Source organism: Miniopterus natalensis, chromosome 20 (genome assembly GCF_054644295.1).
Source record: "Miniopterus natalensis isolate mMinNat1 chromosome 20, mMinNat1.hap1, whole genome shotgun sequence".
Classification (NCBI taxonomy): Eukaryota; Metazoa; Chordata; class Mammalia; order Chiroptera; family Miniopteridae; genus Miniopterus; species Miniopterus natalensis.
Genome location: NC_142100.1, coordinates 16,174,286 through 16,188,189, shown reverse-complemented (window position 1 = coordinate 16,188,189; position 13,904 = coordinate 16,174,286). Strand labels below are relative to the sequence as shown.

Below are 13,904 nucleotides of genomic sequence, written 5' to 3'. Positions count from 1 at the left end.
ATTATAGAGAGACACAAACTTTTAGGAGTGGTAGAAATGGTCTATATCTTGATTATGGTAATGTGGTGATGGTTTCGTGGGTGTATACAGATGTCAAAACCAATCAAACTGTATGCTTTAAATGTGTGCAGTTTATTGTCCTTCAATGATACTCTAATAAAATATAAAAAGGGAGGGTCTGCCTACTGTGTCCCCTCAATAGACTGTAGGTCTCCGGAGGCAGTCTGAGCCTTACTCACCCACACTCTCAGTCCCTAGAATAGTACCTGGCATCCAGCAGACTCTCCATATACATTTGCTGGCTGGACAAAGAAATGAATGGAGGTAATGAAGGACCAGATGCTGTCAAGGTCTTTGAAGAACCTTGAATGCTAAGCTCAAGAGTAGGGGCTTTATTTAGTAGGTAATGGGGGCAATGGAAGGTTTCAGGGCAGGGAGCAGCTGGCCCCAGCTGTATCTTCCACCCTTCAAACCTGGCTTACATCCCACTTGCTCCATGAAGCTTTCTGAACATTCTCTGCCCATCAGACTTCTGTTTATCATGACAAGAAACCATTTTGCACCATTCCCCAAATGCTCCACTTAAATGAATCTTGTCTTCTTCAAAAGCTCACTCACCCATTCTGCCCAAGACTTTCTTTTGGATCTTCAATAGCATAAAGTATGCACTGCACACACAGTAGCCCCTCAATAAACATTAGCTTGACCCATCACCCTGCAAAGGCAGAGTGGAAGCTGTCCCTTGACTAGAGATCTTCTTTTACCATGTTAGGACTAAAGAGACAAATACAGGGTGGGTACAAACCTCAGGACAATCTTTCAGGAGCTTCCAGTGGCCAGCAGGGTAACCCTCTTCAGCATGGCCATCAAGACTGCTCCTCAATCAGGCAGCTGTCTCCTTCAGCTCATCCCTCTTCCCACCCTACTCCCCATTCAATGGTTCTGTTGCTGTCACTGTTATCACCATTATTATTGATGTTTACTATGTTCTAGGCACAATGTTAATTCAGATGTCTCATATAATCCTCAGAGCCACCACACAAAGCTGGTTCTATTATTATCCTTTTTAGATCCAGAGGTATGGAGAGGTTACAACGTAACTTGCCCAAAGTCACATAGCCAAGTATGTGTGACATTTTACTCAAAGCCATGGGATACTGTTTCTACCTCAAGTGACTGGTGGTTGGTGTAGGAGTCAGGCTCTTTCAAAACAGCATACTCAGGTCCTCCTGCAGGTCTACCCTTTCCCCATTGCTCTGCCTGGCTAGTGCCTGTTATCCTTCAATATCCAGTTCAGGATCTCCTCCTTCAGGAAAACTTCCCTGGCTGCACGTGCCCTCCTATTACTCCCAAGACCTCCCTGCCTACACACCCCCCTTTGGTCTGTATCAGCAGTCTGGACTTCCTTCTGTCACAACTCTGATCACACTGTAAAGAAGCTGCTGGTCTGCTTTCCTCTCAGACCATGGGCCACTCAAAGGCAGGAACCATGTCTTTTTTCTTAGCAGCTTCAGTGCCTGTCGCAATGGCTGGCAAGGGTCCTTGAGTCACTTACTGAATTTTTCCTGGTATTGGGAAACCAGAATGAAGAGAAGGCACCAGGTCCCTGCTCTCACAGAGCCCACAGTCTAGCAACGCAGGTGTTCAGTATGAGGGGAAGAACTGAGGTGGAAAACCAAACCCAACCACTCAAGGAACCAGTCTCTACCAGTACTGTCCAACAGAACTTTCTGCAATAATGGAACTGTGCAGGCCACCATTCACCACATGGGTTTATTTTAATTTCACTAAAATTTAAAAAAATATCCAGTTCCTCAATTGAACAATCTACATTTTCAAGTGCTCAATTGCTACATTTGGCACATGGCTACCATAATGGACAGAACAGTTCTAGATTTTCTGATAAATATCCTCCTTAAATAAAAAGGTTATAAAAACAAAACAAGAGGTTTTATAGCAGAAAGGTTAAGGGTATGAGCTCTAGGGTCAGCCTAGCTGGATTCCCATCTTGGCTCCCCTAATTTCCTAGTTGTGTGACCTTGAACTCTGTTTCCTCGTCTGCAAAATGCGGACAACAAAAATACCTACTCATAGGGCTATGGTGTGGCTTAAAAGATATAATCCAGGTAAAGTGTTTAGAAAGGTTTGGCCCAGAGCAACTGCTCTATGAGTGTTAAGTACCATTATTAGAGAGTAGTTAGGAAGTAATAGGAAGCCATCAGAAAGCAGGAAATAAAACACCAAGCTCTTGTTTCCCACGACTTTACTCAAGCCCCCGGAAAATGCTTCCTCCCACCTTGTTTGAGTAAGCTCATATCCTTGGGAAAACAGCAAGTGGGTACGGGAACTCTAGTCCCTGCGTCTGTCTCCTTCTGCAGCAGCCTGGCACCTCTCCATGGCTCTAATCTCACTCTGCAGCTGGATAGCCACCACATTTTTCAGTCGCATAAGCCCTGCCCCTTCTGTATGTGGCACTTCCTAGCCCGTTGAGATAAAAGACAGCAGGACCTCTGAAATCAGTGTCCCCCCAAAGTGTGGATAGCAGTTGAGATAGCTCTGAAAAAGGCCTACTTGAAACCTGAACACCTCCCACAGGGTCAAATACCCAAACTCGGCTTTGGGATGGGTCCATTTCCAGGCCAGCTCAGGCTAGTCAGAACTGCCATCAGACTCTGATTCAAAATAAAATGCTTTGGGGGAAGGTGTGGGGTGATGACATGGAACATACTGCTCAAATTCAAGCTGGTGCTTGGAACGGAAACTTCTACACTGGACCTGGAAGGACCTAGTAGTGTCCCAGCTACTGAATTACTGACTGTGGCCCTGAGGTCATTCTTGGAACAGATAAAGAAGGAATTTACTTTCCACTTTTGAAATTGCAAGAATGATAATATCAGGCTGAATAGCCTTAAGGCACCGGCTCACCAGCGCTGGTGAAGTCCTCAGCTTTCCTGTCTTCAGGTCCTTGTGGGTGATCTGGAGTTGGTCCAGGGGCAGAGCTGGCATTGTGCTGCGTGACCCTCCTGAAAGGAATATGGATGGGAAGAAGAGAGCAGACACATAGGCTCCTGGTGGCAAGGGCCTGCTCTGGGGCTGATCCCAGAAGAAGAGCAACATCTGGCCTCAGGGGGCTCCTGATATGGGCCTCAAAGGCCTAGTTCCTGCACCTACTAATCCAGACTACAGTGACTCTTTTTTTTTTTTTTTGCCTAAAGCAGTTCTCAACTCAGGGGGAAAACACTCCCTAGGTGACTCCTGATATATTCCCACCCCCTTTGAGAAGTACTGGTTGAAAGCACCTAGATTATCTTTATTATGGCTCCAGCTCCATGCCCTTCTTGGCCTGTGAGCTCTATGAAGACAGTGCCCAGGTTCTCCTTCCCTTGCTAACTTTCCTAAGACCAGCACAGGCTGGTAGAGAGGTGGCCTCATCAAATGTTTGATGAACAACTGAACAGGATACTTTTCTTATAACTAGCTAGATTTTAAGTCTTTTGAGGGTTGAAGCCATGGGCCTTTCCTCACTTGCAGAGTGCGTTAAGATTTTACAAACTCTCTAGGCTTCAGGTAAGAAGGACATGGATGAACAGAAGGACCGAGGAGGATGCCAGAATTCACAGAAATTTGCCAGTGTGAGCTCCTTTGTAGAAGCCCAAATCGGCCTCATAGTCAGCGAGTAGCAGACCCCACATCTTCTGTCTTCCCATCCAATGCTCTTTTCACAATACCACTTGGCCTGATCCACAGGAGGACCATGCATATTGGCTGCATCATGGAATGAAGTGAATGAGGCCCTTTAAAAGACATGCCATAAAAGGTCAGCACAATCTCAATGACAACATGAAGACATATCAAGGCTGGATGAGGAAACCTTCACCTCCTGAGCCCTCACAGATAAGCTGAGAGGCATGGTCAGCCATTAGTTACATGGGTTATATACATATACATGGGTGTCCATATCTCTGATATCAGGCCAGGGCCTGGTGTCACTGATAAGGCAGGGTCTCTCCCCTGAGGAAGCTTACATCCAAAAATAATGGCAATAGCCACAGGAGCAACATGCTTATTATGTGTTAGCAACTCTTCTAAGTGCTTTTCTCAGCATTAACTCACCTTATACATGTTAACTCACTTTACATGTATTAATACTCATAACAACTCTAAGGTTGGTTCTATTATCTTCACTTTACCAATGAGGAAACAGAGGCTCAAAGACAATAAGAAGCTTGCCCAATGTCTCACAGTTAGTAGTTGGGGAAACAGGCTGGCTCTTAACTATTTGCTGTACTGAGTATAGTATAGAGTTGAGCTTCTGGGGGTGTGGTTGTTGAGAAAACATTTCTAGAAGAGAGCCTAAAAGATCAGGAGAGCCTGGGTTGAGTCTTAATAGAAGACTGGCCAGGGAGGAAGGGTACCCCAAGCAGAGGAAACAGCAAGAGCAAAAGTAAGGAGGTGGGAAGCAGCTTGGTACACAAGGAACCTTGCTTGGTTTATGGGCTGTTTTAAAGACTGAAGATATTCATTCTAAAGTAATATAAAGAGAGAGGACCGGCCCAGCTGGGGGGTGGCTCAGCAGTTGAGCATTGATTTAAGATCCTGGAGATCATGGTTCGATTCCCGATCAAGGCACATGCCCGGGTTGCGGGTTCAATCCCCAGTCAGGGGCATGCAGGAGGCAGCCAATCAATGATGACTCTCTCATCATTGATATTTTTATCTCTCTCTCTCCCTCTCCCTTCCCTTCTCTGAAATCAATAAAGATATATTAAAAACAAAGAGAGAGAAAGAGGAACAGTGTATCTAGTCTTCAAGGCCTGTTCCGGCTCTAGGATCTCAGTGGATCAGAAACATTGTCCCCGCACACATGAGGTAGCCTGAAAAAAAATCACAAGGCAAAATAATAAAAGGGGCTTGGAATGAGTTTTAATCTTTCAGCTTTGCAAAACATTGATAATATCCTCTGTTGCATGTACATTATTTCTAATTGAGTTAGTATTTTACAAGCCTCTCATAACAGCTAAGAATGACAGCTCAGATGTCCAAAGAGAGACCCTGATGTGCTCAAGGCAAATACATCAGTAGTCTAGATGAACTGAAGCCCAGCAATTCTGCCTTGACACCGGGGTCTCTTGTGCTAAACATGCTAAAAATACTTCTTTCCTAACTTTCCTCCACCCCCGGCCCCAGGGATGCTGGGAAGGCAAGTAGAAACATCAGTGGTCCTCCCACCAATGTATAAGTCTAAATGACTCACAGGCCCAGTTCTTTCTATGCTTACCTTCCAAAGATGTTGGTGGAATAGTCTGTGTGGGGACCTAGGGCAGGGAAAGAATCATAGGAGGAGGAAGCTCTCCACCCTTTAAATTCTAGGCCACAGAGTCCAGGCTTAGACAAGTAATGACTGCACCTACTATCAGAAAAAAATCCACTCCTACAAGCCAGTGCCTGTAAAGGCAGTTCAGACCCAAACTGGTGTGGTGCTTGAAAGAGAGCTTATAGTTCTGCAGCCTGGGTTCAAATTCTGGCTCTACCTTTTCCTATCCATGCTGAGACCTTGAGATAGTTCCTTAACCTCTCTAAGCCTTGATTTCCTCATCTGTAAAATTGGGATGACAATAGTACATAATCCGCTAGGGTTGATGTGAGAAGTAATCAACACTAAGTGCTCAACACAGGACTTGGCGTATAATAAGCACTCAGTGAAGTTTACTTGTTGCTATCATTCAAATCCCAATCATAGGCAGAGCACTTTGGGCTTCATCATTTACTCAGTAAACAATGAATGAATACATTCTGGGTCCTAGGCAAGTAAATGGTTATCATTCAGTGTGGTTAGAGCTATCACAGGAAATTTCCAAAATAGGACAGCAGAGAAAGGGAGAATGTCACAGAGAAAGTGACCTATAACATGGTTGTTGAAGGACAGTAGGAAAAGATGGGAAGGAAGGGCATTCCAAGCAAAGAGCAAGCATGAACAAAGGCTCAGAGCCTGTGTTTTGTTTTGTTTGCTTGTTTTTGTTAATCCTCACTAGAGGACATTTTTTCCCATTGATTTTTAGAGAAAGTGGAAGGGGGGAGGGAGGGAGGAAGGGAGGGAAAAAAGGAGAGAGAGAGAGAGAGAAACACTGATGTGAGAGAGACACATTGATCAGTTACCTCCTGTACGCGCCCCAACCAGGGCAGGGGATTGAACCTGCAACCCAGACGTGTCCCCTTGACCAGGAATCAAACCCACGACCCCTCAGTCTGTGGGCCAACACTCTAAGAGGGAGACATTAGTATGGCTGGAAATACAAGGTCAGGGAGGGGATGACAGAAGTGGAGAGAAGATGTTGGATAGGAAAGATGGGGCCAGTTTTTTAAAAAGCCTTGAATGCTATGCTAAAGATTTTGGCCTCTCATGTGAAGGCAGTGAGGAGCCATTTAAGCAGAGGAGAGACATGATCAGTAAGAGAAGACAGTGACCTGGTGGCAGGAGAGACCTCCTAGGAACCACTGGAGAGCAAAGACTATGTTAATCATCTCACTCATCCACTCAGAGGTTTCTGAGCACATCTTACCCAGGCACTGCAGCACAGAGAATACTAAAGTGTACGGATAACAGACCTGGTCGTGCCCTTCATAGAACTTAAGAGTCTTTAAGGGAAGGACAGCTATGAATCACACAGCCATACAAACAAGTAAAACTCAACACTATGATGTATGCTACGTAGGTAAGGCCTGTGGAGCTATGACAGAGAGAACTGACTTGACAGAGGAAGGCTGTCAAGGAAGATTCGAGTTTTCATCTAAAGTATGGGCAGAAATTACCTGGGCAAAGAAGGAACTTTAAGTTTCAAAAGAAAAGGACAACGATCATGACAATGTCTGTGCCCACCACTGCGATCCCAGTGCCAAGCAAGGAAGCAAAGCCAAAAGTTAGGAAAGCCCTTTCTTTAGAAGGGGAGTTCAGCGCAAGTACCAATTACTAGAAGGCCTGGGAGCATTCCCAGGGCTACTGCTGCCTCAGTTTCTCTGGCTGTCATCACCCTTCTGGTCTCAAGTCAATATTACTGTCCTCAGAGACTTTACCAGACTGTCCTATCTAAAGTATTCACTTCCCCGGTTCCTGTCATATCTTTAATTATCTTGTGTATTTATTTGTCATTGTCTCCTTCCACTAGATTGTACGCTCCATGAGGGCAGGGGCCTTGTTTGTCTTGTTCCGTTTGTATCCCCAGTGCCTACATCTGTGCCTGGCAGGTAGGAGAAACTAGACATCTATTTGTTGAACTGATGAATGAACCCTGAGGAAAATGAACGATTCACGGTCCCCTCACCCCAGGATGAGGGTGACGGGACCGCGACTCGTTCAAGTCACTCTGGAGCCGAGCCTGGAACCCGAGACTTCCTGGCCTCATGCGGGGAGAGAGGCGACTCACGGGCCCAGCGGCCCTGTTGTGGAGACAAGAGTCCCGAGGCAGCCTGAGGCACGGCCGCGGCTTCTCCCAGGCCCGATGCCCCGCATCCGGCAGAGCCCAGCCACGCACTCACCTTGGCGGCTCCGCTACCGGCACTGTGCCGCCGCAGCCGCAGCCGCCACCGCCGCCGCGGTCCACGGTGACAGCTCCCAAAGAGCCGGCACTTCCGGGGTCAAACGGCGATTCCGCAGACACTGACAGGAAGCCTCGGCCCGGCCCCGCCCCCGGCGCCAACTGCTCTTAGAAGCCGAGTCCGGGGCCACGCCCCCAGCCTTAAGACTCCGCCCCCGCCGGGAGCAGGTCTGGCTGTGACCACGCCCCCATCCCCTCCACTCTTCCTTCTTGCTTTAAGCAGAGCGGATGGAAGGTGAGCCGGGAACAGGTTGTGATTCCACCTCTTGGAAAATCCAAGTATAATACTCGGCTTCTCTGAATCCCAGTCTTCCACCTCCTTCCTAACCTTCTCAATCATCGTTTTACAAATTTAATACAGAAGAGTTTTAACAAGTCAAAAGCATAAACATGGTAGTGAGCGAAAGAAAGCAGACAAGTAGTACAGACTTATAGGAAGTTCTGGATCAGGCAGAACTAAGGAGTAGTGATGGGGTTAGGATGGTGGTTACCTTTGGGACTGGTGCCTCGGGGGAGCCGGGAGTAGGCACATTCCCTGGCCTCATCTTGGGGGTAGCAACATAGATGTGTTCACGTTAGAAAAGTCATCAAATTATATATCTATGAGTTGTGCACTTTTCTGTATGTATACAATACAAAGGAAACAAAAATTTTAATCAGGAAAGCTGTGTATATAACTATCTTAACAAGAGAATGCATTTTTCCCATAGACTGTTTCAAGTGATGTATCCTGGCTATGAATCAGAATCATCACAGAAAGCTAGTTAAAAATACACATCTCTGGCTTCATTTCAGTGCCTGGCACACAGTAAGGATTTAAAAGCCACCCAGCCGGGTGTGGCTCAACAGTTGAGCATGGACCTAGAATCCAGGAGCTCGTGGTTTGATTCCTGGTCAGGGCATATGCCTGGGTTGCGGGCTCGATCCCCAGTTGGGGGCGTGCAGGAGGCAGCTGACCAATGCCGACTCTCTCATTATTGATGTTTCAACTCTATCTCTCCCTCTCCCTTCCTCTCTCTGAAATCAATAAAGATATATTTTTAAAAATGTTTAAAAACCACCACCATCCTTATCATGAGGGTGTTATGGAAGGCCTTAATGGAGTGCACAACCCAGCCCAGGGGTCATGGAATATTATCTGGCACCCTCCTAGTGCCAGGCCCTTCTTTCTGCACTAGAGCTATAAGGAATGACAAGCTCCTCAAGGAGCTTACAAGTTAGGGGGTGGCAAGAAAACCAACAGTTATGAGGTAATGTGATAAATGCAGAATGCTAAGGGATTAGGGGAGATGGACTCTGAATCAGAAATGAAGCTGGATCCTGTATGAGTTATGTATTGCTGCCTAACAAATTACTGCAGACTTTGCAGCTTATAACCACACACATTTATTACCTCACATTTTCTCTGGGTCAGGAATCTGGGCATGGCTTAGCTGGCTGCTCTGCACCAGAGTCTCCCACAAGGCTGCAACTGAGGTGTTACCCAGGGCTGGAGTCTCATCTGAAGGCCCAATTGAAGAAGGATCTGTTTCCAGGCTCATGTGACTATTGGGCAAATTCAATTCCTTGAGGGTTGTTTGACTGAGGTCCTCAGTTCCTAGCTGGATTTTGGCCAAAGGCTGCCCTCGGTTTTTCACAGTGGCTTCTCCAATGTGACAGCCTGTTTCATCAAAGTATGCAATAAGGAGAGTCTGCTAACAAGACAGAAGTCACAATCTCATGTATCCTAATCATGAAAGTGGCATCATCTCACCATGTTCTATCTGTTACGAGCAAGTCGCAGGCCCTGCCCACATCATGCAGAGAGGACTTACACAAGGTCATGAATTCCAAGAGGTGGCAATCTCTGGGGGACATCTGAGAGTCTGCTTGCCACAGATACTTAGAGTACACACATCAATGCCAGGACTTCAACAGAGGAAGTAGGGGTGCAGAGAGACACAGCCCAATCGTGATAGTAATGACTACATTTGTCAGGCCTTTACTCCATCCCAGGCACTGGACTAAGCATTTTTCATATATTATCTCCTTGACTCTTTATAAGCCTTATAAGAGGTATAAATTATTATTATTCCATTCCATAGGGAGGTTTAGAGGCTAGACCAGAGTCACAGAACTTATAAGTAGGTAGAGTGGGGATTTGAACAAAGCTCTGTCTGGATTCAGAGCTCAGCCTCATAATCCACATACCAAGGGCCTACCCATCCTCCATGAGGCATGTTTGGGAGTCTCAAGTGCAGGAAGAAAGAATTCTGCAGCCAAATGCTGCAAGCTGTCTCAGAACAGTGGATACTTCCTTTTATTGCTATCATCTTTTCAGAGAAACTGGATCATCCACTGATATGAAAGGGACAGAAAAAGTGCCAGAAAACTCCTTTTTTTTTTTTTTACTCTCGCACTACACACATTGGACACACAGAAAATATAATCTGCATCTTGGTGATTGATAGGAAGAAAATCACGTGTAGCAGCCTTTGGTACAGAGAAAACTTAAAATAGAATATTCTGGCAAAAATGTATGAATTGGTTTTGTCTTTCCCTATGGGTATTACTATCACTGAGGTTTTGGAGCTAAATAACATGACTGCAAAAAAACCCCCAAAACATCCGATAAGACATCTAACTTCTCCAAACACATCTCATTTTCCTCATCTGTTAAAAAGGAGTCATTAATACCTACTTCATCCTCATTAAGAGGCTTAAAGAGAGAACACAGACAATGCTATGCCCATAGTAGGTGCTCAAGAAATTTTGATGGACAGGAGGAAGAAAGGAAAAAAGGGAGGGAGGGAGGGAGGGAAGTAGGAAGGGGACTTCCTATCAGTTGGAGTGTTAACTCATATTTCTCTCATCTTTCTTTTCTCTCCTTTGCCTGAAGAGATTAATAAGAAATGTGAACTTCCAAAGGAGGCATCATCATCTGGGTTAACATATGTCCAACAAGAATTAAACTAAAAAGCCACTTTAGTAAGAGAAGCCTGAAACCATACATTAGTCACAAGCATGGAGGAATTTCTGGGCCTCTATTTTCTAAATGAAAAGAAAAACATCTAACTTACTTTTAGAGCAAATATATTTGGGTTGGCAAAGGAGGTGGGGGTCTGTGGTGCTCATAAGCTATCAAGTCTAGGGATAACCAAGGAGAAAAATTGTCAGTAGTTGAAGTTAGGTAATCCACATAAGAATATCTGGGCCTGAGTCCAGCCTGGCCCTGACGCTCTGAGTCACCTAAAATGAATCAGCAATACCTCTGTGCTTCAATCTTCCAGCAAGTGTGTTCACGAGGCACCCATTGTTGATATTAGCTGTTGTGTGGCCCACCCAGTGTTCATTTCCTCTGTTTTCCCACTAACAGTACTTGATTACTCCGGAGAGAACCGTCCCTCCTGCTTCAGTCCACTTGGAGTAGGACAGGCTAGAGTTGAAGGGTATGTAATTGTGTTAGTTATCTACTCCTGTGCCACAAATTACCTCCAAACTCAGTGGCTTAAAACAGTGTGACACACTTAGTAGGCGCTCAAGAAATTTTAGAGGAGGAAGGAAGGGAGGGAGGGAGGGAGGGAGGGAGGGAGGGAGGGAGGGAGGGAGGGAGGGAGGGAGGGAGGGAGAAGGAGTGGGCGAAGAAGGAAAAATATTCTCTATCAGTGTTAACTCTTATATTTCTTTCATCTTTATTTTCTCTCCTTTGCCTGAAGAGATTAATGAGGAATGTGACCTTCTAAAGGAGGCATCCTTTTCTGAGCTAACATATGTCCAACTGAAACTAAATTAAAAAGAAACTAAGGGCATTAATCATTTATTATCACACATGGTTTCTGTGGGTTAGGAATTAAAAGGAAAACAGTTGTTGAAGGATGAGACTTCAGCTTCGTCCTATTGCGCTGTTCAAAATGTGTGTGTTCTTTGTCTGCAGGCTCCCCTCGGTTCTGGGGAGTATTCTGTGCTGGGTGCATCAGCTCAGACAGTGGCTTTACTGGCTCCTTAGAGCTGCAGAGACCAACAGCGGCTCTCTCCAGGCTGTGGGATTAAGGGGCTTCTGTTATTGTTTTCCTTGGTGAATTTTTGTGTTTTCTGTTATCTGTTTTGATAATGCATTATTTTTATAATTGGAGAAAAATTGCATACTTTAAAATAAAAAATAGGAAGGCTGCTTGAATATCCCCACAATGTGGCCCCTGGCTTCCTTCAGAGGGAGCAATCAAAGAGATCAAGGTGGCTTTGCTGGTGGCTCTGGCTCAGGGTCTCTAGTAAAGATGCGATCACATGTAAGAGGGGACCGCATTCATGGGCAGTCTTGATCAGAGCTGATCTGAATCCACATCTAAGGTGGCTCATTAATGTGGCTGGCAAGTTGACATTGGCTGTTGGCAAGAGGCCTCACTTCCTCTCTGCAGGGTTGCCTGAATATCCCCACAACACCGTCCCTGGCTTCCTTCAGAGGGAGCAACACAAGAGATCAAAGCAGGAGCAGCAATGCCTCGGTGACCTAGCTTTGGGAGCCACACATCATCACTTCAGTGGGTCACATAGGCTGGCCTTGGGTTAGTGTGGGAAGGTACTGTACAAGAGCATGAATATCCGAGGACATGATCACTGGGGCCCTCTCGGAAGCTGGCTACCACATCAATCTAAGACGAGCCTTGCCAATGGGCATATTCCAAACCCTCAGCCACAGTGATTGGCTCAGAAATAGATACATGATCCAAACTTAACCAATGATAGCTAATTCTGGGATCTTTCTTGGAGTCAAACTGAACAAAAAGCTCTCTTTCGGATGAGATCGGTAGCAGCAGGAATGAAATAAGCCTGGGTATTGAACTAAGCCTGACAGAGGCCACTACCTGGAACCTGAGAATGGAGCCAAAATGAAGGAAAGCAGAGCTAAAAAAAAAAGAAAAGAAAGGATAAGCAGGGAAGAATGAAAGAGGGTCTGACATCATTTGATCCCTAGATCTGGGTGTATCTGAATCCAGATACCCTTAGACTTTTTCTGTTTTGTCGAAGCCATTTTGAGGTAAGCTTCTGTTCTTACACAACTTCTAGATGCTGAATCCTCATGCCTCACTGATCAGAACCCACTGGAACAAGAGGGATGAGATTGCTATCTCATGACCAGGAGTTGCTGGCATTATAAGTCACTACATAGCGATGATAAAAAGTCAGCTTATGGATTGGCCAGGTACACCTTGGGTATCCACTAACCGGTATCCTTTAACCAGAGCAAGGGTGTTTAGGAGAAATATGTGGTGAAGGACATGGATAAGTAGGAGAGTCTGAAGACCTGGGTATTAGTCCCAGTTATACTCCCTATTCATTGGGCAACCTTGGACAAGTGGCTTAGCTTTTCTGAGCCTCCATTTCCTTCTCTGCAAAATGAGAATAGTAATACTTGTTCAACCTCCTATGTGTATTCAGCAAACATTTATTAAGGACCTACTATGCGGCAAGTATTGCCAATAAAGAAACATAAGACTTAGTTCTAGCCTTTAAGGTTTTCACAGTCTTGTCAGACATATGAATAAAAAGTGAATTACAACACGGTTTGGCATGGTGTGATAGATATACACGGGCATTCAGAGGTCATAAGGGAGAAAGCGTCTCAGATAGTGGGATCTGCATGGACTTTCTGAAGGCGATGCTATTTAGTCTGAGTTTTCAGGAAATGTGGGAACCGACAGGTTGGAAGAGCATAACAGGCAAAGAGCAGAGCCTGGAAAAAGGCCTAGAGGTGTAAAAGAGGGTAGACCATTCCAGAAATTGTCATTGTAAGTAGATGTATATAGCTTAAATCTCAGGGTTTGAGGGTATTTGAGGAGAGGCCAGATTATGAAGCCCTGTGGACAATGTTAAGGAGGTTGGACTTCCTCCTGTTAATGGTGGGGAAGGCCCTGGAAGGTTTGAATAGAACCAAGGAATTTCAGAAAGATGTTTTACAAAGACAACTCTAGTAAGCATGGGGGTGGAGAGAATGAATGGTAGCCAAAATGGAGGTAGGCTCTGTTGCTGCATGACAAATTACCCCAAATTTAATGGCTTACAAAGATACTACATTATTTCTCATGATTCTTTGAGTTGACTAGACTCAGTTCTCCTGCTCCATGTGGTGTCAGCTAGGGTTATCATTTGGTGACATTCAACTGGGTGTTCAACTGAGGCTAGAACAGCCAAGACAGCTTCACTCACATGTCTGACTTCTCAGCTGGGGTGGCTGGAGTAGCTGGTGGCTGGCTGGGCTACCACATGGTCCCTTGTCCTTCAGTAGTCTAGTACAGTGGCTCTCAAGCAAGGGCGATTTTCTCCCACAGGGGACAC

General features: G+C 45.5%; 1 protein-coding gene across 2 annotated transcripts in view; it reads right to left on the bottom strand.

The window, feature by feature from the left end:
• Positions 1–7,608, bottom strand: part of ASCC2 (activating signal cointegrator 1 complex subunit 2) — a 37,381-nt gene extending 29,773 nt beyond the window's left edge. For both annotated transcript variants that reach the window (XM_016198583.2, XM_016198584.2), the window contains exons 1-2: positions 7,534–7,608; positions 2,926–3,023 (exon numbers count right to left, since the gene is read on the bottom strand). In XM_016198583.2, coding sequence (XP_016054069.2) covers positions 2,926–3,006 — 81 coding nt within the window. In that variant the 5' untranslated portion in view covers positions 3,007–3,023; positions 7,534–7,608. The remainder of the gene's footprint in view (positions 1–2,925; positions 3,024–7,533) is intronic.
• Between the last annotated feature and the right edge of the window lie 6,296 nt (positions 7,609–13,904).